General features: G+C 37.8%; 2 protein-coding genes across 6 annotated transcripts; one reads left to right on the forward strand and one right to left on the reverse strand.

Annotated features, from left to right (window-relative positions):
* Positions 1 to 6506: 6506 nt before the first annotated feature.
* On the reverse strand, positions 6507 to 18059 carry LOC306995433 (uncharacterized protein; the record flags this gene model as incomplete). 4 transcript variants are annotated; one of them, XM_079607031.1, is made up of 7 exons in its annotated part: positions 17434 to 18059; positions 14874 to 14959; positions 7656 to 9993; positions 7252 to 7380; positions 7106 to 7167; positions 6781 to 6867; positions 6507 to 6684 (listed from the first exon to the last, which is right to left on the reverse strand). In XM_079607031.1, the coding sequence occupies exons 3-7, from the start codon at positions 7692 to 7694 to the stop codon at positions 6507 to 6509; spliced, it is 495 nt and encodes a 164-aa protein (XP_079463157.1). In that variant the 5' UTR covers positions 7695 to 9993; positions 14874 to 14959; positions 17434 to 18059. The 4 variants fall into 4 exon arrangements, 1 of the variants encoding a protein (XP_079463157.1); XR_013796851.1 differs by lacking the exon at positions 6781 to 6867 and having other exon boundaries at positions 6548 to 6684; positions 7106 to 7163; positions 7252 to 9993; positions 17434 to 17855; XR_013796852.1 differs by lacking the exon at positions 6781 to 6867 and having other exon boundaries at positions 6548 to 6684; positions 7252 to 9993; positions 17434 to 17853.
* Positions 6686 to 27821, forward strand: nr2f1a (nuclear receptor subfamily 2, group F, member 1a). Of its 2 annotated transcripts, XM_079607030.1 has the most exons (4): positions 6686 to 6703; positions 6802 to 6923; positions 21598 to 22125; positions 24828 to 27821. In XM_079607030.1, the coding sequence occupies exons 3-4, from the start codon at positions 21615 to 21617 to the stop codon at positions 25100 to 25102; spliced, it is 786 nt and encodes a 261-aa protein (XP_079463156.1). In that variant the 5' UTR covers positions 6686 to 6703; positions 6802 to 6923; positions 21598 to 21614; the 3' UTR covers positions 25103 to 27821. The 2 variants fall into 2 exon arrangements, with proteins under 2 accessions (XP_079463156.1, XP_079463155.1); XM_079607029.1 differs by lacking the exons at positions 6686 to 6703; positions 6802 to 6923 and adding an exon at positions 18869 to 20331 and having other exon boundaries at positions 24828 to 27820.
* The last annotated feature ends 157 nt before the right edge of the window (positions 27822 to 27978 follow it).

The following is a 27978-nucleotide window of genomic DNA, read 5'->3' on the forward strand; positions in this document are numbered from 1 at the left end:
GATAACCTGTACAATGTAAAATTGTCAACATCAAATTATGTACTACATATTACAGCATTGTTTCAATACAAGACATACCAATGGATTTGCGCACCTTTCTGTCTTCTTTGGGCACCAGATGTTCCTTCCTCACCCGAAATAAAGGACTTATTCGATTAGCTTGTGTTGATATAAGGACTGGTCTTCCTTCTCTGCTGTAAAACAAGAAAGTCTCTACTTACTCTATGTGCAATTACTATTGTTCTTGAAACATAAATTAAGACAGTTATAATTTATCTTACGATTCAGGAGAGAGCATTTGATGAGTAAATACTGATTGAAATCTTCTAGAAACTTTACCTGGGAAGGGCTGATCACGGCAAGATCCGCTGCGACTCACTAGTAGCTCTTGTGAGGGTTGGCTCTTAAAAGAGCTGTTGAGTTTGATGTTGTAGTCGTAGAGATGTAAAGTAATCCTGCAATACAGAAAGGAAGGTAATTTTATTACATTACATGCAAGCAGTCAGTTATACAACTGTAGGATTTATTTCTGTAAAGAGTGTTGCATAATTAAATGTTAAAAGCATGTTTATGTAATACGTTCACTGATATGTGGGCATTTCTATGAATAAAAGTATGTCTTTAATAGCAAGCAATAATCATATGAACTCGTTTAAAAATAACATGATTTAAATGCAAACGGGACAGTTATCAGCAGTGTAACTGATCTGATTACGACAAAATAATCGAGTATCTGATGTCATGTGACAAGTGCTTTTCCACTCTTGCAAACAGAGGTAGGTTATGAGGTGTGGAGAGACATCATGTATCATTGGACATTGGAACATGAACACAACAGACAGGGACTAATTTGTAATAATTTGAACACAATGCAATTAATATAAACTTTCTGACAGTGTGTGGGACATCAGACTACTATCCAAGAAGGGGCGCAACTGATTTACAAATATTGTGATAAATATGTACAGGAATTGAGGCAGTAGCCAATGACAGCACCAGGAGTAAAAGCTGCAGGATTATGTACGAGTATACAAATATGTACTAGTATCGTACGAATTTGACAACTTGTTAAATCTTGTGAATTATTAAGACTTTGAGACTGTTCACACTGATTGGGCTATGGGTTTTGTAAGAACAGGTTTAAGAAACAACAAATGCTTTGATAAAATGTTTGATTTAGGGTTAAAACCAACACATACGTACCATTGCGAATATTTGTCTTTGCAGCGGTCCGTCTCCTCCGTTTACTTGTCCTCAAACAATAATGGGCTGACTGAGTTCGAAAGGCCCTTTTGGTCTTTTCAGCTGAAAAAAGAGAAAATAAAATATCATTATAATATATAGGTTTATTTAAAGGAAAAAGTACTGATTTTCCTTACAAATATTGGATGTTACATTATTAAGCATTAAAAGCATGGTAGGTGTTGTGGTTAATATGCATAATTTACAACAATTATCACTTTAAAACGACCAATACTGAGGTAAAAGCATGGTAAGTTTTGTGATTGCTGTCCTTTACTACACCCATCACAGTAAAACTGAGGTTACTGAGGTAAAAGCATGGTTAGTGTTGTGGTTACTGTGCATTTACAATAAGTACCACATTAAAACTACCAATAGTGTGGTAAAAGCATGGTAAGTTGTGTGATTACTGTCTTTTTACTACACTTATCACAGTAAAACTAATGTTACTGTGGTAAAAGCATGGTGTTGTTTTTACTGTGCTTCTACTACACATAGGCTAAAACTTTGGCACTAATTGTACAACTTAAAAACCAGATATGAATAATATGATTAACTGATTGAAGGTGTACTCTAGCTGCTAGCACATCACGTGACAGGGTTAATCACCATAGAAACCATTTTCATAGAAAGCAATGAAACGCAAAGCCTCCGTGGAGATGACAGATATAATGCAGTGACTGAACTTGAGCTAATCTGATTAATTTCGACACACAGAAAATACATTATATCAAACATTATTAGGACAGCGTATTTACGACTACTTACCAACATCTGGCACACGTGAACTGATGCCAAATATCGCGAGGTCTTCGGAATGAGACTTCTTCAGCGCGATTTCCTACTAATAAAATAATTTTTTAAATATCAATAAACAGAAAAATAATCCAGCTTCCCTGGCAATAAGACAGAAATAATATAATTAAAATAAATACACAAACCATGATAAGATCTCGTGAATAATTGTTGATTAAACAGCTTCTCTGCTATAGAATCGTGCTCTGATCACGAAAGATGCTTCCCATTGAAATACATTAGTTTAAAAAACGTGCTGCAATTACGAAAATAACGAAATTAACGTGCCCGTGCCACGAATCAATAGATTAAATTACGTGACCATATCACGAACTGCCGTGAGACTGGGTTGGATAGAGATAAGGTTTTTGACTGCTTACAGCATGTTCACGACCAAGAGATCAAGCATGACAGCTTTATTGCAGCTTTATTGATACAGGAGGCCAGAATAATTACACTATGGCAGGCTGACACTATTGATCACACTATTGATAAAATCATATTTTAATGCAAAGCTCTGCTCCCTGAACACACAAACAAAAAGCCAGTAGTGGTTGATCTGTCCCAGTAAGAGACAAAACATCACACATGCTCATACACAAAAATCACACAAATCATAAATCGTTTAGCCTTTAAAAAAAAAAAACCATTCTGATATGAAATGTTGCAGGCAAAAAAAGAAGACGTTTCAAAAAACTAGAATTGAGAATAGAGATGAACAGCACTTTATAACACATAGGAGGACAGTGATGATAACTCTGTCTGGTCTGATGATAATTTGTACTCTGACTACTGGCAGAATGCAGGGCCCTTACAGAAGATGACGTTCTTTAAATGTCCCGTATGACATAATATGACAAGAGGAAATAGCATTAATAACAGTCACCCAGAGGGGTGTGTGAAAAGAGGGAAGAGTGTACTTAGACTTAAATTACATCCATCCTATGCCCTATTTCAAATGTCAGTCATCAAACCAATATTTTGGTTTGTTGTATTAACTTTTTTGTTTGACTTTTCCCACAGTGCTCCATATATTTTCATTCTTTCACCGCTGCAGTTGGTTGCTGAAGTCCAAGTGCAACATATAATAAAAATTAAACAGGATTTGTGTGTGACATTGAGAGGCATGAGCTAAAATGTATTGATGCATATGGTTTTCTGAATTATCACCCTTTGATCCACACCTAGAAAAACATTAAGCTTACATAAAAAGGAAAGACCAAATTTATTGCTATATGAGGGAACAAAAATAGTTCTTACGACTCGTTAAAATGAGCAGCACTAGACCGTGTTTCCGTTTTGGCAAAGAGTTCAAAGCACATCTCTCATTCTTTTTTTCCATTTCAGCCAGACCCTGAGCCACTGGGGTGCAGTTTCACAAAGATCATACCACTGAGTGGTTTTCAGATTTAAGGGCCAAAGACCCACAAATGTTCTTGGCCGTGGTATTCAGTGACAAAACATCGCAGTTTTAGCTGTGAATATGTGGCTGTTCTGATAGCAGATCAAATTTACCTTTTTGGACACATTATGGAATGCCAAAAATTCAGGTTGTTTCAATCAAGATTAATTGTTTTAAATCGAATTAAACCAGACCAAGTATGCACTAACTTTACCTAGTTATGGGGGCAGGTAGAAATGATGAGACATGCAGTCGCTTCTGAATCAGATGCCAAGAAAAATACAGTTTTCCTTTTATGTGACCAATTGAATGAACAGAGCCTCCTTTAGGAGACTATCCTCCCTTTTAAATGCCGCCTGCTTACATAGGACTGCTGTTACAATGGATTACACAGATAATTAAATGAGTGATTACTTTTAAATATGTTGTGATATGGTATGCTTAGAATGATGTAATTGCATAGGCTAATATCAGGGAACTTGGAAAGTGAGCTTCATACACACACAAAATGATAAAACAACGGTTCTTCAAAAGCACAGTTGTCGGTACCCAGACAAAAGCTGTTATTTCATCTAAGCAAAGGAACGGCGATTCCCTGTGACAGCGTGATGGATATAAGTAAGCTGCGTATTTACAGAAGCTGATTGCATTTGAAAAAGAAAGAGTTTTCCACCCATCCTTCCTCTTATCTCCGGTCATAAATCACCCCTGCTGGCCTGCATAAATGGGGCTCTTCATAAACTTGGCACAAGCAATTCCATTTTAACCTTTACATGTGGCACTGGTCATACACTCTAAATGCAGACTGTGACCCTCATGACCTTGACCATTCATATTTAAGAGTTATTAAAAGCCGGTGGCAATCTAGGCAACAAAAACAGCATCTACTGCATGACAACTAAAATCATTAATGTGTTTTCCATAAGACATGTTCATAGGTAAGATATGCATAAAGATGAGTAGTTGAGCATGTGCGTCTTTCCACTTCATCGAATGCTCCATAATCAGTCTTATGGCCATGCTAACCTTTGACTTGGGTCCCCACTGTAAAGGCTTTGCTCTTTGCCCCTAGTCCATTAGACCTGGCTGAAGTATACCTTTATAATTGCCACAGCGACCATCAAATGAACATATGAAAGCATAGTGGGGATGGGTAGAGGAGTCTGGCTGCTAACCTTTTGGCCTCTGGGTCAACATGTGCACCAGATGCTTTTGTCGAGACAGTTCATTCTGCCTCTAGCTTTGTACTGTATGGGTCGGCATGTCAGGATTATTGATGGACCCCCGACAAATATTTTATAGTTTGTGTTCGACCTTTGACGTCGGTGGAGCAAAATGACAGCAGACTATGTGTCACCACTGCAAAATACATCAGAATAAATGGCTGCAACGGTTGAATGAACCCTGTTTACAGTTTTAACGTTTCTATGATCAGAGATCTGTGCTCTATATTTTAATTTGGCTTCGAAGTACTGAGTTAATAGATGTTTGGTTGCTTTTGCTGACCCTTGTAAGAGGCCTTCTTAGTTGTTGTTATTTTGTTCAATGTTACCAAAAGACCCTGTATAGTGTTATGGATCCTGAATGCAGTTTTCCTCCAACCATTCCCCTTAAAGAGTGACTCAGTGGCAACATCAAAGGCTTCACAAACCCTCAAGTTTCTGCATTTTACAGATATACATAACAAACCATGACAAAAGGATTGTGCCTTGACTTGCTTGTTTGGTTCTAGACGGCTCAAAGGTGTTGCTGCGTTTCCATTCCATTTGTTCTTTTTGTTTTTCTTCTGTGTGAAATATTGTTGTGTGTATTACAGAACTCCGACACTGTGTCCACATTATGTGTGGTTACTTGACGCTAACTTTCTATACTTTGCTCTGGCTATCTCAGCACACCAGGCAGGCGCAAAAAGAGAAAAAGAACAACGAAATCCCTCAGCTAGCCACCCTCCCCTTTAGCAGTGTTAGCCTCTTCATAACACAGACCCAGGCTTATGCTGAAGCACTGTGATTAAGATAAGCCCAACCGCAGCTGGACAATTACCTGACAACTAACCTTTTCTGGAGCCACTTAAGGATGTAAGGACCCCTGAGAACTGTTGTTTTTTTGAGAGGAACACAGCTCTTGACAGCAAGGAGCCTGGAAAGAGGCTAGCAATGAGTTAGTATCATAGCTGAGATTACCTTATTTCACCCACAGCATCAGTGTTGAAGGACTTTGTTTCTAGACAGAGCTGAAAGGGCATTAGGATTGATTTGGTTGGACGGGGGGGGGGGGGGGGGGGGGGGGTCTGTTGAGTGTTTAGACTGCAGTGCCTTCAGTGGAAGGACAGTAAGTAATTCTGCTCAAACAAACAGAGATGGATACCTCAAACCTGAATGAGTACATCTTTTAAAAAATGGCAAATGGTATTGGATGCGTGGTGTATTCATTTAAAACTTATATGAAATTAACCCTGGTATAACTGTATTCAATGTAATTTCATTTATTTAATTTTTTAAAAATTAGACGCGTTCAAATTGTGTATGCATTCAAGACTTGATGGGAAAAGAACCACCGTAATTTAATTTGTGTAAGACTTCATTGTCTTGTAAGCATAAATTACTGGACGGCAAATATAATGTTGAAATATCTTTAGTTTGTTCTTAATGTCAGTTTATTAGGTTTGTATAGAGAGTTTATTGTTTGTATTATAAACTATTATGCCCTTACCATGGTACAAAGAATAAAGAGAGAGAGAGCTAGTGTGTAATACTACAGGCTTTCATGTAACCTGCAATGGTAAGGTCATGGTTTGGTTCCCAGTGAAAGCAAGAACTGATAAAAATGTTAATGTGTACCTTGAAGGCAATGTCTGCCAAATGCATATAAATGTAACAAAGCCATGCATTTTCACTTGAAAAAAAAATCAAACACAGGCCATTTTAGGTGGGGTGATGTAATATCAGTTACTTGTTTTTATAAGGTGAATTTTGGCACTTATGCTCATGTGACCCAAACCTGAAGTGACCATTTCAAGGTGTATAATTCCCCTCTGGTAATTTGAAGTATTGCACTCAGAACATTTCTAAACTAAAGACACCACTTGACTGAGGATGCACATCAGATTGATTTCTTTTTGTGTGTGTTTGTGCATGTTATGTGTTCCAGGCACTTTAGAGTCCACATAGAGGGTCCTGGCCGGAGCTCCACACACTCTCTCATCTTCTGCCCAGGCCTGCAACATCACAACGACAGCCTCAGAGCTAGAAAACACAGTCAGGGGTGAGTGTTTATAGGCTACATTTGTTAGGGTTCTCACTGTGGTGCTTAAATATGATACCCATATGTTCAACTAATACCCAGAAACTGTTGCTTGGTAGGATGGTGTTGTAAACATCTCGGAGGTCACTCGTTCCTGTGATTGGCCGAGGCAAAGCGCACATAACCTGCACAGCCAGACAGTCGGTCATTACCAATCCATTCTGAGCTGTGAGTGGGGGACGTAAGTATTCAAGACTTATGGCTTTGTTCAAGTGGAGCGCGAGCTTTCTCCTGGGGTTAATGCCTGCTGTGAATGTGGCTGTCAGAATCGAGCTTCTCTCTGGTTTACGCTCGTGAGGCAAAGTCAGGGGTTATTTGCTGCTATTTTTACAAGAAACGGGTTGATTTGTCTTAGGCCATTACCGTCTATTATGGCCGGGAGTCTCCGGGAAGGAGGTGGGAAGCAGCAAACGCTGGCATTCTGCCTAAAGAGAAATCAATGAAACAAATTAATCCTTCGCAGGCCGCACTGACACAGTAATCCATCATTCAGGGGTGCTTTTACACACCGAATCAGGGAGCCAGGGCTGAGGGAGAGAGCCCCAAGGGATCGCTCGCTCGCACACACATACACACAAGGCAAGACATGAACAGTCTGGTGGCACCCGCCACACAGCTGCAATCCCGCAGCCCAATGTCTAAAGGGAAAGAGATGAAAGACGTAGCATTTTATAATGGTCATTGCACGGAACATGTTCCAAGGTCGCGTCATAGTCGACTGTCTGTGGTGTTTACTGCGTCTTGACTGTCGGCGACACAACCTAAACGCCAGTAAAGAAGGCACTGACAGACATGGTACATGAAGGAGAGCCAAAAAGTAGAGAAAGAATACGACAGAGGGGCATTGAGATTTCTTTTCCACCCACCACATCATGTGGTGTCGCTTTGTTCGGAAAGCTAAACATTCACTCACATTGTTCCAGTGATCAGGCACTGTGATGCAGCAGTGCATTTCCTTGGAGACCTGCTTCCTGAAGCAGAGCAAGTGTCATCATCAACAAAATAAGGAAAATGATAGGGCGGGAAACACCATTATAACCACATGTAAAGATTAACATTATATATAATCTCATCTTCCAGCCCCCAATCTATAAATTAACACACACACACACACACAAAAAAAATACTATGATACAGTATGTGCAAATGTGGCATTGTGGAGTAACCGACCAATAAGAGAACAACTTCACTGATAGCACATGAGGGTCATGTGATCTGCTCTGGGAAACATCTCTGTCCTTTGAGAGCTGCACACAATAATATTCCAGATAAAGCATGTGATTTCAGACAAAGAGAAACGCAGGAAATGAGAAACAGAAGAAAAGGTGTTAATATGCACATATGCAAAATAATTTATTTGGAGGCATTCAGATATGTCAAACTTCAACACTGGTCAGATCATATACATTATGCACGTTAAATAAATACATTTTTTTTACAGTATTACTGCTCGAAATGTAATATTTACAATATAGTATGGCTTACTTTATATTAGTTGTTTTGCACTTTTGGTGCTGCTACACAGGTAAACCCCAGGAGGTGGTGAACATAAATAAGGTAATGTCACTTACCTTTAAGATTTTTCGTACAGATGACTAGCAATATGGGGATATTTCAGGACCAGAGGAAGGAGGTCAAAAACACTAAATATATAGGCAATCAATATATTTTGTGATTGGTTTATTTTGTGGTATGAGGAGGTAGAAGTTACATATTATTTCCATGTTTATTAAATAATACCACATGGGAAAAAATGTATCTCATTCCCCCCGGGACAAATTCACCACTGCTCCTAATGCCAAAAACATACAATTGTAAAAAACACATTGTTTGTAATCTGCAGAGAATGCTCTGTTGCAAACATTCATACTCATTTAAAGCAGAAAACATGTGGTTTAAAATAAAATAAATCCAGCAAATTAGGAACATATGTTGACTGGTGAGTAGTTTGTTTCATCAGTCAATTGACAATAGCTCAATAAACATATTGGCAGATAGGGTTCACCGCATATGTTGCAACTGACAACCTTGTTCATGTAATAAAAGATGAAATCTGGCACTTTCATGGCTAAAAACATCATTGTGTTTTCAGACATAAAATGAAATAATACAGTATGAGATGATCCCTAATATTGCATGGATGTGTCATAATAAATGAATGGATCATCTCACATATGTGTAAAAAGAGTCTGTAAGTTTATGAGCATTACAATACGATGACTAGATCTATTGTACCGGTATATGGATTGCTTTGTTCATTGTCACAAGTGTTCCTCTATTTAGCTATACTGCCAAATAAACAAATAAATAAGTTTGTCATCATGTAACCTAACAAATTTGTTTCATGTGGTTACATAAATCAATTGGTAACAAACATATGTTCAATTGACTAGATTAAACTGATGACATTATGCTTACATCTAAAAAAATAGGTCAGGTACGGGAGACATAGACATTTATATTTAGTTCATATTTTTAGTAGTTTATATTTTTTAAAAATGTAAACTGAGTAACTTACAAAAAATCCTGCTATTGAAAATATGAATGCTAATAATTAATCATGTAAACTAGTTTCCTTTTTCATAATCCTTTTCATACAATGAATAATTAAGAAAACTTGCACAGAAATGTGTGAGTTTGCATTCTCTCTCATTCTTTCTTTGTCATTTTTCTTTTATCTCTATCTTTCGTTTTTTTTGTTTTGCAGTCCCTCCTTTCCCCTTTTGTCTCTTGCTTATATGATGCGCCTAATTTTGTGCTCAGAGGTCAGGGAGTTTATTGCTGACTGGAATTTAAGATCTGCAGGATGTTCAATTCACTGAAGGAAAACATACACAGCTTTCCATGCAGGAAGTCCCTCACTAACTGCTGTCCTAACCATGGGGTGGAGAGGCACATTTGGAGTGCCACAGCTGTCTGTAATCGGTCCTCTTTCACTTTCAAAAAACATGCTTTTTTTCCACAGATTTTTAAATAAGAGCTCTGGTAACCTGACTATATTGATGTTTTATGAGGTAAAGAGATTGCTTTGAGGAATGTGTGATCGTGGAATCATGGCTGCATTCTTTTCCTTTGCTGACAGATAGAACTGATAGAGGGACACAGCAAGAGTATACGTGTAAACAGAGATGCAGGTGCCGTTTTTACATTCTATGAGTGTAAGTGTGTATGTTCAAGTATAATCAAACCATGATCATGTGTTTTTCCACCTAAAGCATGCAGATATCTCATAGTTGCCCGTCTTTGAGAATCTGAAAAAGAAAAACAGAAAACAAGATAATGCTTATTGAGAGTGTGCAACTGTCCCGTTTAGCTGTTCACTGAGCACTTTCTTAAAAGAGAAGCAGAGAGAGATTCTAATGTTATGTGTCTATTGCCTTCATGTAGCGATTGCTATGAAATGTATAGATGCACAGACAAGGAGTCACTGCAACTATCTATTACTAGCTTATTGACACATTCTGATGAAGAGGGACAAAAAGAGGCAAAGGAAAATACAGGGACAAGTTGTTTTTGGTGACCAAACTGCCTTATATTCCCTATTTTAACGCCTTTGACACTGAATCAACATGCACCAATGCTAATTTTCTATATATTGTAATCATTACGTTCACAACTTGTAATAATATACCTCAATAAGCTCATTGTTTCTGCCTTAAATACATGCTGTTAGCTATCTAACATTACGTATTATATGTATACATTTCTAAAAATACATTACTTGGACAGTCACCTCTGATAGATCACTCTAAATTGTAATGTAGACGCACACTTTTTTTAAAGCTGCTTTGAAACTATATTGTGAAAAGTGCTAAAGTTGACGACAGTAGCAGTGTTCAAAATCTTTTTTTTTAGTCAGTTAATTTATCAAAAAAACAATATGATAGAAACGATGAGGAAACTTTTTGCTTAGTGACAGGAAAGACATGTAGGTAAATGGTGAGTGCTGCTCTTGGTCTGATTCCTGATCAGGTTTTGTTGTGTAGATCCATAGGCCTGAGCTGAATCTACTGTGACTGAGGATGCTTGACATTGTTGAACATATGACTGAGGGCTACTAGAAGTGAGACTAAACAGATTACTAGTATGATATGCATTGTTTACATAGATACACTACACCACACCCTATACAATTAGTTGGAGGATTATGGATATTATGAATTCTGACTAAACAAAATACATCTTCAGCAAATCTATGTATAGTGTCTGATGACTGAAGGGAGAAAATGTAAGTGACTTATTTTCTGTTGTTTCATTATATTATGCTAATGATGTGATAAGAAAGCTATTGATAGGTCGATATGTTTGTATGTCACACTTTGTTTTCTATGAATCTGAGCACTAGTTGAGACAAACCTATCTGTCACATGATCGGTCAGTGTGTAAGAGACAATATTGGACATTGGTGACAAAAAAATATATCTGCTGGGTTTTGGCTTTGCAGGGAACTAAAGTTGCTCTTGGAAGACATTTCAGGAAATAAGATCATCATACTTAGATGGGTTCTGTTCCGCAAACTATACAAACAAATTGGCAGATGTAAAACTATAAATAATGTATATTAAAATAATGAAATTGTGCACAGGATAATGATACACTGACAGTATACTATAAGTCAAAAATAGTTAATAATAACGGTAACACTTTACAATAAGGTTGCATTAGTTCAGTTACACACGAACAATACTTCTACAGCATTTATTAATCTTAATTCGTCTTAATTTCAACATTTGCTAATGCATTATTAAAACCAAAAATTGTATTTGTTACCATTAGTTAATGCACTGTGAACTAACATGAGCAAACAATAAACAACTGTATTTTTATTAACTTACATTAACAAAGATAAATAAATACTGTAACAAATCATGTTAGTTAATACTGTACATAATAGTAACAAATTAAACCATATTTTAAAGTGTTACCATAATAACTTGAAAAATAACCTTACAATACCTAGGTTGTGCACACACCTACACGTGTTCTGTTAACTCTGTTTAGATTTTTTTTAATGTAAATTGTATAATATGTAAGTGCTCTAAACTCCTGTAAACAAGAACATACCTTATGTGTTTGTTTATAGTTTGTTTATATTCAAAGACAGAGCCGGTGAAGCTCTGTCTGATTTTGATCATCCTTTTTTTTCTCATGGTTCTGTTTTCTCGCAGGAAGTCATCAGGTGCCATCTTTTATTAGCTATTTAAGCAACTTTGCTCTTATATAAAGACACACCACATCATTCACTCAGAAAGTCTCCTGACTATACACAGCTGGTCTGGACACTCATGGGGGAAAAGATTTCTGAACCCAGTGAGTCATCAATTTAGCTGCCTGTTGGAGATATCCTCAAACAACCTGCTATCCTTAAAACCCTAATGTGACTAACTATTTAGCAAAGTGAAAATGACTCACAAACCCCATTTATTTTACCTTACGACTCAACATTGCTCCATAGAACTGTTGCTTTCACTTTATAAGGAGAAGCAGTTCGGAAGCTTTTTTTTTTTTTTTTTTTGTAACTGATACTGCTACATGTTGATACTTCAAGCTGCATAAGGGAGATTCATTTTTCGTATTTTAAAGTTTACATTAGAGAGAATGTTAACTTATAGTTTGGGGGCAATTTTTTGACAAAATATTTTTTTAGGAGTTAATGTTAATCTGTTAATAGTTTTGTAGTACCTATTTAAATAAAAAATAAAAATGTGGCATGACTCATTTATATAGTCTACCTGCATGTTTGAGTGCATCCGACCGTCACTTCTATCACTGAACCTCTGACAACTCAAAATACCTGAGGTGTGTGTGTGTGTGTGTGTGTGTGTGTGTGTGTGTGTGTGTGTGTGTGTGTGTGTGTGTGTGTGTGTGTGTGTGTGTGTGTGTGTGTGTGTGTGTGTGTGTGTGTGTGTGTGTGTGTGTGTGATAACTATAGCCTAATATTTATAGCCATCTTAATCATATTTGCCATTGGACAACGGCAAAAGCATTTAGCTTGAGTGAAACTGAAAATTATATTTGAAAAGTCAGACATAGGTGTCTTTATCTGTAGTCGTCCTGCACGTGTACATTATCACCCTTTTTAAAGCAATTAATCTCGCCTGTCTTCCAGCATGTGCCTAAGACAGACGAAATTCCAATTAAATTCCCTCTGCGGGTCGGTTTAAACAGACCATTATAAATATGCGAGGTGACTCTCTACCTCACACAACAAAAGCTCTCCCCCTCAAATATAGTCGCTTATCGTTGCTCTTCTCGGCTAAGAAGACTTCCGCTCGTGTTAAGCGGTGTGCTTATTTAGGATTTGCTCTTGTTCGGACATTCGTTGTGAAACCATAACAAAATGCGATGACAAAAGGTTTAAGCAGATAAAAGTAGGGTGGACATCTCGTTTCTCTAGGATTATGAATTACATTGGGGTATATAGCATACTTTTTGTGTTGAATTCCTAACTAACTTAACCCCTTTTATCATAAAACACCTTGCACTAACAACGTTAAATATGATAATAGATCTGGATTTAAATTGGCCTAGGCCTATTTTAGATTTTTTTGCTTTTTATGTTCTACAGTAGAAGGCTAGGCCATATGACTGTTTCCAATCATATAAACCATAGACCACAACACAATACACGACTGGGCTGGTTGCAGGTCGGTATAGGCTATACTATATCGTAAGTAACGTCCGTAGCCTACTTTATTTTACAAAAAAACAAGCACCTCGTGTTATTAGAACTTTAGGGCAACGTTTACAAGAGCAGTCAGGTGCAAACGTTCTTAACTATGCCTTTCTCCAATACGTCGAAGAGTTGGTCTCTCCAAAACGAAGAGTGTTAAACTGCCTAAAGTGGAAATTGCGCTAATCTTGTGCATGTGTTGAAGTTATTAATAATTACATAATTCAGTCAAATGAAGGATTGTGGCTTTGGTAAGATAATATTTTATAAATATCGATGCTAACTACGGTAGCTATGTTAATGAAAATAATGAAATATTAATTAATTAATGTTGCTTATTAAAAATATTTTAGGAGCACATGTTGTCTTCTGACATCAATATCATAATTAAAAATATAGCTTCTCTCTCTTTTGCCATTATTTATTTGTTTATCAAAGTAGACCTGCGTAAAGTTATACCGTGTAGTCTGCAAGTAGCCTAAATCCAGACCTATCACGTGACATGCGTGAAGCGTTAAGTGCCGCTTTCAATGCGATTTTACACACTTTTTTTCCAGGGTGTATGGTAGTAGCCTATAGCTATAATGAATTTGAAAATATATTAATATTGTTTATTAAATGTCCCATTGCCTCTGATGAACTAAAAACAATATAAAAGTTTAAAAAAGATAATAAAAAAAGATAATTTTAAATTCACGTAAAGAAGCTGAGTGGTTGCTATTGAGACTTTCCTTAAAACGCTTACGTTCTATTTATGTAGCGATGCTTTTGAGAAAACATGCCCGAGAGATTAAGTAGCCTACTTACGTGCACCTGACGTTTTACCTCGGCTTCCTTCTGCTTTTGCGTCGGGAACAAAGCCCTTATAGGCTATATTTATTAAATATGTGTTTGCTAAAAACTAGTTGAAGTAGCCTAACACCAAGACAAGTCGACACCTTTATTTAATTTTACTTAATTATTTTAAGACTTCTATGAATTAGGGTATGTCTGTGCTGTTAAGTTCCTTCCCATGTCTACAGGGCCTAATGTCTGAAATAGAGCTCCTTAAGGATTTGCTGACAACATAGGATACGTGTACTTTAGTGTCATTGTTGTGGTTTTCATGCCTTTTGAGGGAATGTCAGAAGCGCAAGTTAGCCTAATTATGGGTCTGGGCTCGTTTTAACTGCTAACGGATTTATGATCTTGGTCTATGAGGCCATCCAAGGCAATTAGTACATAAGCTCTAAATAGATGATGGTTTGTGAGCAATAAAGCCATTACCTTCAGCATAAACTGACAGTCTCTCTAACTAAACTCCTACCACAAGCTAACTAGAAAGAAAACAATTCTCCCATTGTGGGCAATTACAGTCAACTCGATTTTATAATTAAATCGGAATTTGACAATGCATTTAGTTTTGTGGGCCACTCAAAAATCTATAAGCTGTAAAAAATAATAGGCCTATTTTCCTACCTGTTGTTCTTCATCCCCCGTGACGGCCACCGTAATCATCCTATAGACCATCAACAGAGCCCCACACTGGCAGTAAGAGGATTCGCCTGTTTATGTGCATTGTAAATAAAGAGATGTTCATTTATTTTTTTATTTTTTTGTAATCTATTTGTTTGTTTGTTTCTCCCCAAAAAAATCTAGCTTTAGTTGGTCAGCTGACCCAAGATGTAAAGTGACTGCCATACTGTTTATGACGCCTATAGGCAATATTCAGCTAAGTCTTCAAGCATGAAACACAAATGGGGGGGTGGGGGGTGGTGCTGGAGTGATTTTGTGCGAAACATTAATGAGTACGTCTTTTAAATTGCCCATGCAGTAATATTAAGTGGCGTAGTTTAAGATATTTTCCACAACTCTCCCCACTACCCTTTCCATTAAGAGCGATTAGATGATGTCCATTGAAAGTTGCTGATCCATAGAGAAAATGGCAGTGGATAAAAGGCGATTTCAAGTGACCTTCTCGTCCCTTTCACACCAATCTGAGCCCCCAAATAGTTAGGGATCAAATTGAACAAAAGCCCCCTCCTCTTCCCTTTCAACTCACTACTTCTCAAAGTGACAAAACCCACCATCGCATTAGAGAGGCGCGCAACGTGTTTAAAAACTGTGAGATTATTACAGAGAGCAAAATATAACCAACTACAACAAAATGTCTCTCTCAACATTTTTTTTTCCTTAAATGTAACACTCACAACGTAGATCACTTTAAAACTATATCATAAGCAAATGCTTCCCAAATTGGTTATCACATTTAAATTATCCGCAATTTTAACTAAAACGCGTTGTGTTACTTGCAAGGTAGTGATCCTCTACTTTAATGAAAGTTTTTATATAGGCTATTGCTTTGTTGATTACTTTTTTTTAATCTGTATTTGTTCAAGTTTATATTTCTGTCATGCATTTTTTTTCTTTTAGTATATATGCCTATATATTTAACCCTACATATTATACTTTTGTATGTAATGATTTCTTAAATTCTAAAATTGCTCATGACAGGCCTGGTATCAAGCAACAGACAATTCAGATGTCTTTAAATGATCCAGTCATTGTGATATACAAGCAATTCAGTTTCAAGGGAATCTTTATTTTATCTGTATACGGAGACGGAGAGGTAGGCTATTACCTACGAACCTAACTCTTTGGTGTGTTTTAGGTTCAGATGTTTACTGTAAAAACTGTAAATGTAAGTAAACAAAACATTATACAATTTATTTTGTTTTCAATGGGACTTTGGATAAAAGTAACATCATAGGTGAATGATAAAATAAGGAAAGTTTGATCCCTGCGGTGTCCTTAGAGTTTATAGCATCTAACCCGAGCGTATTTACATTCGTGCTCACTTGGTAGGAGGTCCGCCATTCGTGGGATTTTATTACTCGAGCAGCTCTTAGGGTGCATGCATTAGACTAAACGGTATATGTTGTTTATTGCTGTTGAATGAGTTTGCACGGTCATTAAGAAATATAACACTATATTACAAATAACATGAGGTGCTGTGAAACGATTAATTATCATCATCATCATTATTATTATTCATATTATTATTATCATCATCATCAGATCAAAACATTACAGCATAAAGACATAAAGATAACATAACTTAGTCATATGATTATGATTATCTAATTTAATTTTATTATTTTATAATGATAATGATCCTTAATATTGCCATTTTAAACATTGTAATAACTTTTTGAACAGTTTTGCACTTTATTTTACTTACTTTCTATCGATAAAACGTTCATTACAAACTCATGACTAACAAAAGCTTTTTGATGAGTACAAGGCCTAAAGCTATATTCCTAAATAAATAGGCACACACACACACACACACACACACACACATATACATTATATATATATATATATATATATATAATGATCCCAACAAAATACAAATAGTAATATATAGTGAAATGTGCTCTCTGTCTTCAATTGTGCCATAATTACCTTTAAGTATGTTGATAACTCATTTAATGAAAGTCATGAGAAAAAAATCCTTTAAGGCAGATATATAGGCTACATTTATACTTCTTTCAGTAGTTTTTAGCTTCTTCTCAAAATTGTTTAATTTCTTATGAACACGCGTCAACCCTACTTTATTCTGAACATGTCTATCGTATAATCGTCCTTTTAATCCGTTGACATTATCACTTAGACAAACAGACTGCTATCGATCTTCCCATTACGAGATCATACAAGACGAATAACACAGGTGAAAAGGCATTTCTTAAAGTCAAACGTTCAGTCATGTTCAGCGTTAGCCTACTACACCGTTAGAGTTTTTTTGTTTTGTTTTTAAGAGTAAGTAGGCTAGTGAAAGTGATCGATAGAATTCTGTCCACCGATCCCCCGTGGTCTGTATCCGCATTGCTTTCACCTGACAGTCTCACGTTCTTAATTTGATGAGTATTTGAGGTTTTAGTTTGATACAAGTTTACGTATACATTGCGAAATATTTCTATGAATTTCACCAACAACAAAAAAATCTGGGATTGCATAAAGTGATAAAAGTACTTGCCTTTCAAATATGGACCAAACTGAGAAACCGCCGATCCCAAAGTATGATACCCACCAGTCGCTGGGCGCTCGCACTTTGAATGTCCAAGTGTCCACTTTACCATTTCTTCAATACTGTTTTCATGCGTGCCTTGTGTTCCCATTCGCTGTCCCTCTCCCTCTCTCCCCTCTCGCTCTCTTCCCTGTCTGTGGAGTAAAACCTTGATGGTACACTTAAAGAAGTTTCTCTTTGTTCCTTTTAATCTTATTCGTTTCACCTTTGCAAAGAACAGAGGACAGCAGCGCGCGTTTCTGCGGATCGGTGTGAGGAGAGACGGAGGAAGCTCCGCGGTCGAGTTGAAAATAGGCTACCTATTTGTAAGGGTTTCGTAGACCGACGGATGTCGGTGTTTGCCTCCTCTTAACTTCTTTCGCACAGTTTTGGACTGTTGATGCAGAGTTCATATATAGCAGAGTTCTGGTGAAATAGTTTGTCATGATAAAAGTTACTAAGATGTTTATTTAATAGCCTGCTTAATTTGCTTTTAAACATCTCGGTTATGTCAACTGGCAATGACTAAAACTTGTTTAAAACTAATTATTTCTAAGTACAGGCATTGCTAAATAAAACAGGCTTAATTATTATCAAGTTGCACTAGATCATGATCAAGACTTTGAAATCATCATATAGCCATATTGTCATAAATATATCAATAAAATTAAGATCTGATAAATTCATCCCACCGCGTAATTCGTCTCTGAACTACATTTAGGAACATGCAAAAAATGACAATAAATTACTCATTTTTATGTCGCTGTAATTGTCTACTGTACGCTAGATGGCAGCCCGATCCAGACATTATAAGCCTGTACAGCGCAGCCTTCGGCATTCATGCACAAAAAGCCGGTTTCCCTGCGCATTATAGTCTACAAAAAAACTTCCATCGTTGATAATCTGTTAAAACACACTGAACGATGGATTTTTATACTTTCCAATATCATAATAGTCTGATTCCTCTTTTGTGCACTGCTTGATCTGTTTCCTATCACTTGTAAAGCATTCTATTATACTGATATCATTCTAGTCAAACTATAGTCATCACGAGTCCCAATGCGTTTTTTCATTTATTTATTTGATCGTTTTACTGAGAACTATATGAATATAAGTTACGCGTGAAAATCTGCTTTATGCATTACGCAGTTTCCAATCAGTATTGTTCTGTCAAATTACGTAAAATGTCAATGGGACCTTCATAGTCCAAATCTGGACGTTGCGATGGGTATTTTTGTAATTAAGACTACAGATTTGAACACAATACTTTTAACTTTGTGAGGCTCGCACCAGTTCTCTCTGCCTCACACGCATTTGTTTATATTCACGTGCGCGTATAGTTCGCTTATTGCTTTCATCCCGCTTTTAGCCGCTTCTTTCTGGGGTTTCTTCCTCTTTTTGTGACAATAGACGGTCCATTCTAATCGGGTTTCAAAGTAAATAGCCGCGCAGGGGCGAGCGCAATGTAAATTGTGCTTGTCAGAGCCCTCAGTCGTAGGTAGCGAGGAGCGAGGACTCTAACCAATGGAGTGAAGGAGGCTTGGCTAACCTTAGCCTCCCATTTTCTCTCTCCCCCCCGATGCAGGGTTCTGACCAGTCAGTCGCCTTTGATTATCAGTTGCCAGCAGCCCCTCTCTTGGCTCCTTGACACGAGCACCATATAAGGCGCAGCGATCTCCATAGAAACGTGTCAGTTTCAATAGTAGTGTCAAAGTTCACTATATACAGACATTCGCGCAGATCTCCGTTTCGGAAACATTGCTCCGCTGGTACTCCCGTTAAAACGCATTCTTTTTTTGAGTCTCTGCTCCTTACATATTCCATTAGTTTTTTGTTTTTTTTCTTCTTCTTTTTATCGCTGCTCTGTTCCTACTGGAGAGGTGAAACTACATGGGCACTCGGGCGACGTTGTTGTTTTTTTTTCTTTCGTCGGACCAGATGAGCTTTATTCATGAACATAGATAGAGAAATCCGTTCTTCAGTGTTTCCTCCTCTTCAACCGCGAAGACGGAGAGAGGAGCAAGGAAGAAAAAAGAGGGGAATTTATTTTGCACAGCACTTTGGATCTCCGGTCCACCAGAAAGCTATTATTTTTGCTTCAACGTGAAGAATTTTTATTGCGGTATTTTTTAAGAAAACTGATTTTCTTTTTTATTGCGTCTGGGATCGCTTTCTCTATACACGATTGGGTTCCCGAATGGCTGTCTGCAATTTACCTTGGAACTGGCCTCCCGACAATTGCATATCCTGATCGGGTGCCTTTCTATCGACTGCGGTATTTTGAATGTATTGATCATTTTCTGCTTCTACTTTTTTCCCTATGAGATTGAGTGCTCCGATTTGAATTCGCGCTGCCGTTCGTTCAAGACTTCCCTTTTCCCTGCTCCGATATCCGAGCGACCAGTTCGCTTGAAAGCACTTTTCGGGCCCGAGATATGGCAATGGTAGTTAGCGTATGGCGAGATCCGCAGGAAGACGTGGCCGGAGGACCTCCGAGCGGCCCCAATCCAGCAGCTCAGCCGGCGAGGGAGCAACAGCAGGCGGCGTCAGCGGCACCACACACTCCGCAGACTCCCAGTCAGCCAGGACCCCCGTCCACACCAGGGACGGCTGGCGAAAAGGGCAGCCAGAATTCTGGACAGAGTCAGCAGCATATAGAATGTGTTGTTTGCGGGGACAAATCGAGCGGCAAGCACTATGGTCAATTCACCTGCGAAGGATGCAAAAGTTTCTTCAAGAGGAGTGTCCGAAGGAACTTAACATATACATGTCGTGCCAACAGGAACTGTCCTATTGACCAGCACCATCGTAATCAGTGCCAATATTGTCGGCTGAAGAAATGTTTAAAAGTGGGCATGCGGCGGGAAGGTGAATATATTTTTCTAAACGCAACACTCTATTGCTACACACATGTTTATTGTTCAGAGCCAGTTACATAAAGCTCGCACATACACATACAAACGCGAAATAAATTCGCTTTGATTGCTTACTAAAGAGAGTCAGAGGGCGCATACAAGCAGTAGTAAATCCGCTCGCATAGGCAAGAGCAGCATGCATCTAATACAAGTGATATTGTTCTCATAGATAGGCAAGCATCATATGCACCCTTTCAACTCAGCCAATTACATGATATATTAAAGTCACCTATGAACACTGTATGTGTGTAAAAGAGAGAAAGAGAAGGATAAAGTGTATGTGTGTGTGCGTGTGTGTGTGTGTTGGCGCGCGCGCGCGCGTGCGTGCTGAAAGACTGCACAAGCCTACCGAAAAGACTACTACACGCACTAACTACTTATTGTACACCTAAATGAAATAAGGAGCTATAGTTTTATCTTTGAAAATAAGATGTGCATCTGTTTTTACGCCGTAGCTTAGAGTAAGCGTATAGAGGCCTGTCTGTCCCCTCTCAGCCTAAGCTGTATGCGAACAATGGCCTTTGCAAGTCTACTCCTAATAACTGAGCAGAACGAAACTGCTATTAATGACCTCTAAATTGTCTTAAAATAAGAAATAGTTCAAGGTAAGATAATGCCTATATATATGCTTTTTTTTGTTATCAGTAATAAAATCAAAGTCTTCGTGCTCGATTGTGGATATAAAAAAAAATCAGTTAGAGAGTTAGTAGCTTAATTATTAAATTGCCTGTAAACTTATTAGCCTACTACACACAAATATGTATATTACAGGCAAAGTAATATTGGAGTGTAGTATTTGTAACAAGAAAGAGGCTGCTGGAATTTAACTAGTTCTGAGTAGTCGAGATTTAAGCTCAATCCTCGTCCACGGTGTTTACAACATGCAAATCAAACAAAAACATAAACAATTGTAATGTGTTCGTGTGTAAGTGTGTGTGAAGACAAAAAAAACGAGAAAGAGCTAGATAGTGTTTATATGTCTTCATATTAGCTATTGAAGTCCATAAACAAAGGTAAACATCACCGCCTAATAATAGGTTATATGAATTCAAGGTCCATTTGAAAGTATTTTTCCCCCGAAACGCAGTGCCAAATAGTTTGTAATTTAGTTATATTTACGTAGATGTTAAACAGCAGTCATGCACTCGAAGTAAAGCTTCCACATGATGTTTCACAGTTTTAGATGTACATTTCCTCTCCCTTTCTTTCTTTTTGTCAGCGGTTCAGCGAGGAAGAATGCCTCCAACCCAACCGAACCCGGGCCAATACGCGCTAACGAACGGGGATCCTCTGAATGGTCATTGCTATCTCTCCGGATACATCTCGTTACTACTTCGGGCAGAGCCTTATCCTACTTCTCGCTATGGCAGCCAGTGCATGCAGCCCAATAATATTATGGGGATCGAGAACATCTGTGAGCTTGCGGCTCGTCTGCTCTTCAGTGCTGTGGAATGGGCGAGGAACATCCCTTTCTTTCCAGACCTGCAGATCACCGACCAGGTGTCCCTGCTCAGACTGACATGGAGCGAGTTATTTGTGCTAAACGCGGCTCAGTGCTCCATGCCCCTACATGTGGCCCCACTGCTTGCCGCTGCCGGCCTGCACGCCTCGCCTATGTCGGCGGATCGCGTCGTGGCCTTCATGGATCACATTCGTATCTTCCAGGAACAAGTCGAGAAGCTCAAAGCACTGCACGTCGATTCTGCAGAATACAGCTGCATTAAGGCAATAGTGCTCTTCACATCAGGTGAGTGTGTGAGACGAGGCCTACTTACAGACATAAGGGGGCAATGCAATACGGGGTGGCTAAGCTTCGGCATCGAAGCTTCACTAGTGGGCCTCAAGCTGGCTTTGTGCGGTAAAATCTATTTAGCGCACAAGTGCTAGACCTATTTCAAATGTATTTAAAAGACATTCACAATATTTAATATTTAATGTAATGCAAAGTGTCAAATAGGCCTATTGTTGTAGTCAACCGATAATATTATTTTGCAATATTAGTGGAGGCTGACAATAAAGCATAAATTCAATTTATGAGCTTGAGTATGCATTTCACATTAACTCTATGTTTTTGGACAATATTTAGGCCCATATTTGTTCAATCAAGTGTATATCTCATTCAGAATATCTCTCTTAAATCTGCTCAACCACTGTTCACAGTTGTACACGATGCCACAGTGTACATACACAAATATACATCTGGGGCCCTCTCTGTTGAGAAAAGGTTGCTATTATTAACAATTACTTTTAAGCTAGGGTAGCCTAATATTTAAAAATATATATTATAGGCTTTGCAGAAATATCCGTCAGACTGTTGTTAGTCAATTTAATGATGGGTTAATTTGCCAAATAGTAAAAAAAAAAAAAAATAGCCTACCAATTTTACCAAAACATTGATCGACACCAAATTTGCCCTCACACCTCTAGTATCGTAATATATGTTTATAATATATTAGGGTTTTTTTTCTGAGCAACAAACGATAATAACACTATTAAGGTTTACGCGCACTGTTGTTTCTGATATTATAAGAACGTTGTATTACGTGCGTATTTTATGTCGTATGCTAAAATTTAAATGAAATATTATGAATAATATCAACTTTAATATTTTTTAGCAGTTGGAAATACAAAGTTAATACAACTACTCTATACCTTTAAAGGTCTTTGATTGTTGAGCAAAGATGCAGGCTTAACACACACACATACATACACACACACACACACACATACATATATATATATATATATATATATATATATATATATATATATATATATATATATATGAACAAAACGTGTCTAAAACGAGACTATAGCTTACTGATTATGTTCTGTAGTGTAGCCATAAAATGTGTAGTCTGTTTCCCCTAAGGTGAAAATAAGATGAGGCGTTCAAGTTAGTTTAAGTAGGCCACGGTTCGGTTTACACTTTGTGTATTGCCTTAATTTTCAGAAATATGCGTTAGTGTTGATTAGCATATGTAAAGCATGCCAAAAGTGTAAAAACATTTGTTTATGTTTTGAACATCTAATCTTTACCACCGAAATGTAACGTTATAGGCTATTTGTTTCTCAATGACGTCAGTCTCACACAGAACGTTCCTTGCCATTCTTAACAATGAATTACAAAGCACTCAGATATTTGGGTCTGAACTGGGTAACGTTTGAGAACAACTTCTAGTCACTTCAATCAGGTTTTCCTTATTCGTAAGACTTGAAAGCAATATGTTTCGATAATAATTAGTAGGCTATAGCCTATCTTCTGATTTGTTACCAGACCGAAGTGCTGCATAACATTTTGAACATAGCCTATATGTCATATGTTTCACGTGATGGATTAATTCATAATGCGCCCCTTGATTTTGTATCTTCTCGAGTTCTTTCTTATTAAGTGTAAAATCGTTAAGTAAACTATTAACAAAAGCATTCCTACACATACGAAACACAATATTGTAGGCTATTTGCTGAATTGTCTCGCAGTGCTTTCTGGACATGCTGTCTGCAGCGAAAAGTGGCCCATGAGGTCACATTACTGAGAGATTTTAGCAAGGACTTAGCACAGTTCAGAAGTTCAGAAGGTTATTGTATTTGACCGCAGTGTGTTCTAGTCCAGTCCAATTAAGATCAGTCGCCGAGGCACGTTGCGCACAACGCCATTACACTTTAAGTCGTAAATTCAACAAGACGTAAACTCTTATTTTGAATATCTCCAACAGAGCCGCCATATTAGAATGCTGACAAAATGCGTATTGGCCTGGCGATGGTGTTCAAGAGAAAGGACGTTTGGCTGAACTGATTCTAGCAGTCCCAGTGGTTGAGCTATGTGTTTAGGCTTCTTCATTGGCGTTTATTGCAAACATGTTTGACGTAATGTCATTCATTATACACTATTGACCTAGAGCAGTTTTCTGTAAAATACATGTCCTTTTCGTAAATTTAGCCGATTGTGTCCTCAGGCAAGTCCACGGTAATAAATGTGATTGCTTCCAGCGGCCTTGCCTCCTCATTCAAACTCACAGCAGAGGCAACTGCTGGTACAGGGATTCGCACGAGAAATGACTCGGTAGCATCTGGAAAGCAATTATCTTATAATTCTGTTATTAACATGCCAAATTCTCTTTCAAACGTGTAGCTGGATATTTCCATGTTTGACGCCTTCTCCATCCTCTTCAGTCAAGCTTACTATGCACCCTCGTCCTTACGAACACGTTGTTTAGTCTGATTTGTGAGCGCGCATGTGGTATGTCCCCTACAACGCAGGGAATACGTTCTGTTACTCTTGAGGGATTGCGCAGTCGTATTGTTTATTTATATTACAGGCAGCCTCATACGCTGCGTGATGCATGATGTTGGGCTCGTGTTTGTTCATCTCACTTTGTCAACAACACGTAATGCTGATGCTGAATGATAACCTGGGCCTCTTTTCTGTGCTGTGTTTTGTCTACTCAGACGCTTGCGGCCTGTCAGATGCTGCACACATCGAGAGCCTGCAAGAGAAGTCTCAGTGCGCCCTGGAGGAGTACGTGAGGAGCCAGTACCCGAACCAGCCCAGTCGCTTTGGCAAGCTTTTGCTGCGACTGCCTTCTCTCCGCACTGTCTCTTCGTCAGTAATTGAACAGCTGTTCTTCGTTCGCTTGGTAGGTAAAACTCCCATTGAAACCCTCATCAGGGATATGTTATTATCCGGGAGCAGCTTCAACTGGCCCTACATGTCCATTCAATGATCCGAATGAGAGAGTGAGACAAAAAGACTAAAGGACCAAAATTCTGCAAGCCCTTTCAAGAAGACTATATATATATAGGACCTAATTTCTGACCACTTAGGAAGACACTCTTTTTTTTTTTTTTTTTTTGTCTTCTGGGACCGAAATGGAATATGTAATGTACAAAGATTAAAGAACTGGACGTACTCCCGTGCAAATCCATCGCCGTCATCAAGAACACTCTCCATTTTGTAAAATACTAGTCTTTATTTTCATTTTCTTTTGTTTTTGTTTTTCTTTTGTAAAGAACAAAATACGTACAATTAAAATGAAGAACATCATATGCGCAGTAAATGAGCAAGACTTAGCGGGAAAGAAATTTCCAAGCAATTATAAGAAATGTCCTGTGTCTATGTATCTCTGTTTTGTATTTTTTCTGGTTCTAAACCAGTTTTTTTCTGTGATTCTATACTAATGATTTTTGATATAACCTTTTTGCTTCTTATAATGAGTGCGATATATGTTGTTGAAGATATGTTCTCCAAGAATTAAAATTGAAGTGAGAATTTAAAAATAAAGAAAAACATTAGACAAATAAGACACAGTCTAATCGCAATGACAATTTCACTGATGGTTGAGCCTTCCCCCCCCCACTTGATGCTATGGACATGCAACTTCGGCAAAATCTGACCTCATGGACATTTTGAAGGAGAGGACACCGGTGAAACTTTTTCTTGGTCGTATGTGTGTGCGAGTGTGTGTGTTGAGTCAATCATCAGTCAGAGATAAAAGACATGAAAAGTCAAAAGCACTTTTAATATATCATTTTCAAATACATTTTGTTTGTTTCGTCTTGATATTTCCGCTATTTCTTTTTTATTGGATGTTGCCTTTCATTTTTTGCTCAATCCATGATATGCCTGTGCAGAAGGGTCGCGTGAAGTTGTGTGATGGTGACTATACTATTAAAAAGGAAATAGGCAACACTTGTCTCGCTCTCAGCAAATTCAATGTTCTGCATGCTTAATGAGCTTTTTGGGATGCACTTTTACATGCATGCATATTTTTGTTTGGTAAGGAATGCCAAAAAGCACATATGTCTGTTTCATCTAAACGTTTTAATACGCTGACCAGTAGGCTATGTTGACACAAAATTTCAAGCCCGTCAAGAAGAGTTTTGAAATACTGTAAAACCTCTATAGAATACCACATATGTCACAAATGCACGCATTCGAATACTTTTGGTGGCATATTTATTCTCTGTGCGGGTTTTGGGGAGCACGTGCGTTTTATAGCCTATATGATCTGAAGTCAGCATCGTGCGCAGAATAAATTTTCTGTGACGTTGCTACCGACTGGTTCAAAGATCTATGCCTGTTTCAGCGCATTAATGTTTAATATTTTTCCCAGGCTGAACTGAAACGCTTGCTCATAGTCAAAGGGAAGATATACACAAATGCCGTCCCTCTAATAAGGCAACAAGGGTTTATTCTTCTATCACCACAGTTTTGAGAAACGAAGTGGAGAGAAAGAGAAAACAAATCCATCTAAACTCGCAGACTATTATTACTTTGATGTGATCGCGAACGGATCTGTGTAGGGACAGATGTTTTCTCAAGGAACGCAGCAGCAGTTATATGTGTGATCAATCTAAGATATGTATAATGCCGCATGTAAGCCGGTCGATAGGAGCACTAAATGTGATGTATTGTACCGAGATAGAGCGAAATTCATGTGCAGCCTCGTATGATTGGTTGAAACCATGAAAGGAAATCACTTGATACTCATACATGATTGTCCTTCATATACACGTATACATTTTACGTGTGATGTTACAGTGTTTCTAAGTACAATGACAAGAACTTTCGCTGACCCCAATGTCACTGAAAATTTTACTGAGCACTGCTCTTTGCATTCAAGTTCGTTATTGTTTCACATAAAGAGAGAATGACCAAATCACATAAATAATATGCGGGTTTTCCTATGCCCTAATTATTCGTGATTCATACTGTTTTTTCCCCCCAGTAAACCTACCAGGTAATACTGGTGTTGACATAGCCTATGTTTCATTTAAATAGCCTAATCTTTTAGCTTATAGCGCCTTTAAAAGTTATGGTTCAGCATTCAAAGCGACTGCAAGAAAGCATGTGCAAAATATTCAGTATTATTTATATTCTAAATAAATATGTTCGATGGGGAAGATCAGCGTTAATTTCATGAAATAATCTGTATACAATCTTTGGAGGGACTGCTAGCTTTGGTGATGAAGTTAACGATCAGGTGTAGGCTATGTTTTCTTTTGGGTAGGCTATAGCCTTACCAAACCAATACATTAGCACTGTAAAAAAAAAAAAAAAAAAAAAAAAAAAAACTTCAGAAAAAAAAAAGTCAAACGCAAGCGTGACATTATATATTTGTGACTATGGAGTGTAATTGCGCATGGGTTTCTCTAAATTAAATATGGTCAGGTTAGGCTATTAGAAAAAAAAGATGCAATACACGAGGGAATTCTATTGAGGACAAGTAGAGACTTTGTTGCTGGAAACCAAACATGTTTCACAATAGGACTAAATGTGTACAGATAGTCAATGTGTTGTCAATTTTTAAGTCAAAGTCAATAGGACTTAAATTACCCAAATATGGCAACAAAGGCAAGTGTGCTCTTGTTTTTATTTAATTTTATATAATGTTTCGACTAAAGTGTTGACCATCGCATTGAGCTGAAATTTAAAACACTTTCATGTTCAGCAGTAATGAGATCAAAATCCCAGAAGATTTTTCCCTCTATTTCACGGGAAATAGCAGAATGAGAGGAACACATTCTATTGAGATTTACATTTGTTGGACTTGAGGCTATATAAAGCAATAGTTGCTAAGGACCGAATTCGTGCCATGTG

This window comes from Phoxinus phoxinus, assembly GCF_949152265.1.
Source record: "Phoxinus phoxinus genome assembly, chromosome: 3".
NCBI classification, from domain to species: Eukaryota; Metazoa; Chordata; class Actinopteri; order Cypriniformes; family Leuciscidae; genus Phoxinus; species Phoxinus phoxinus.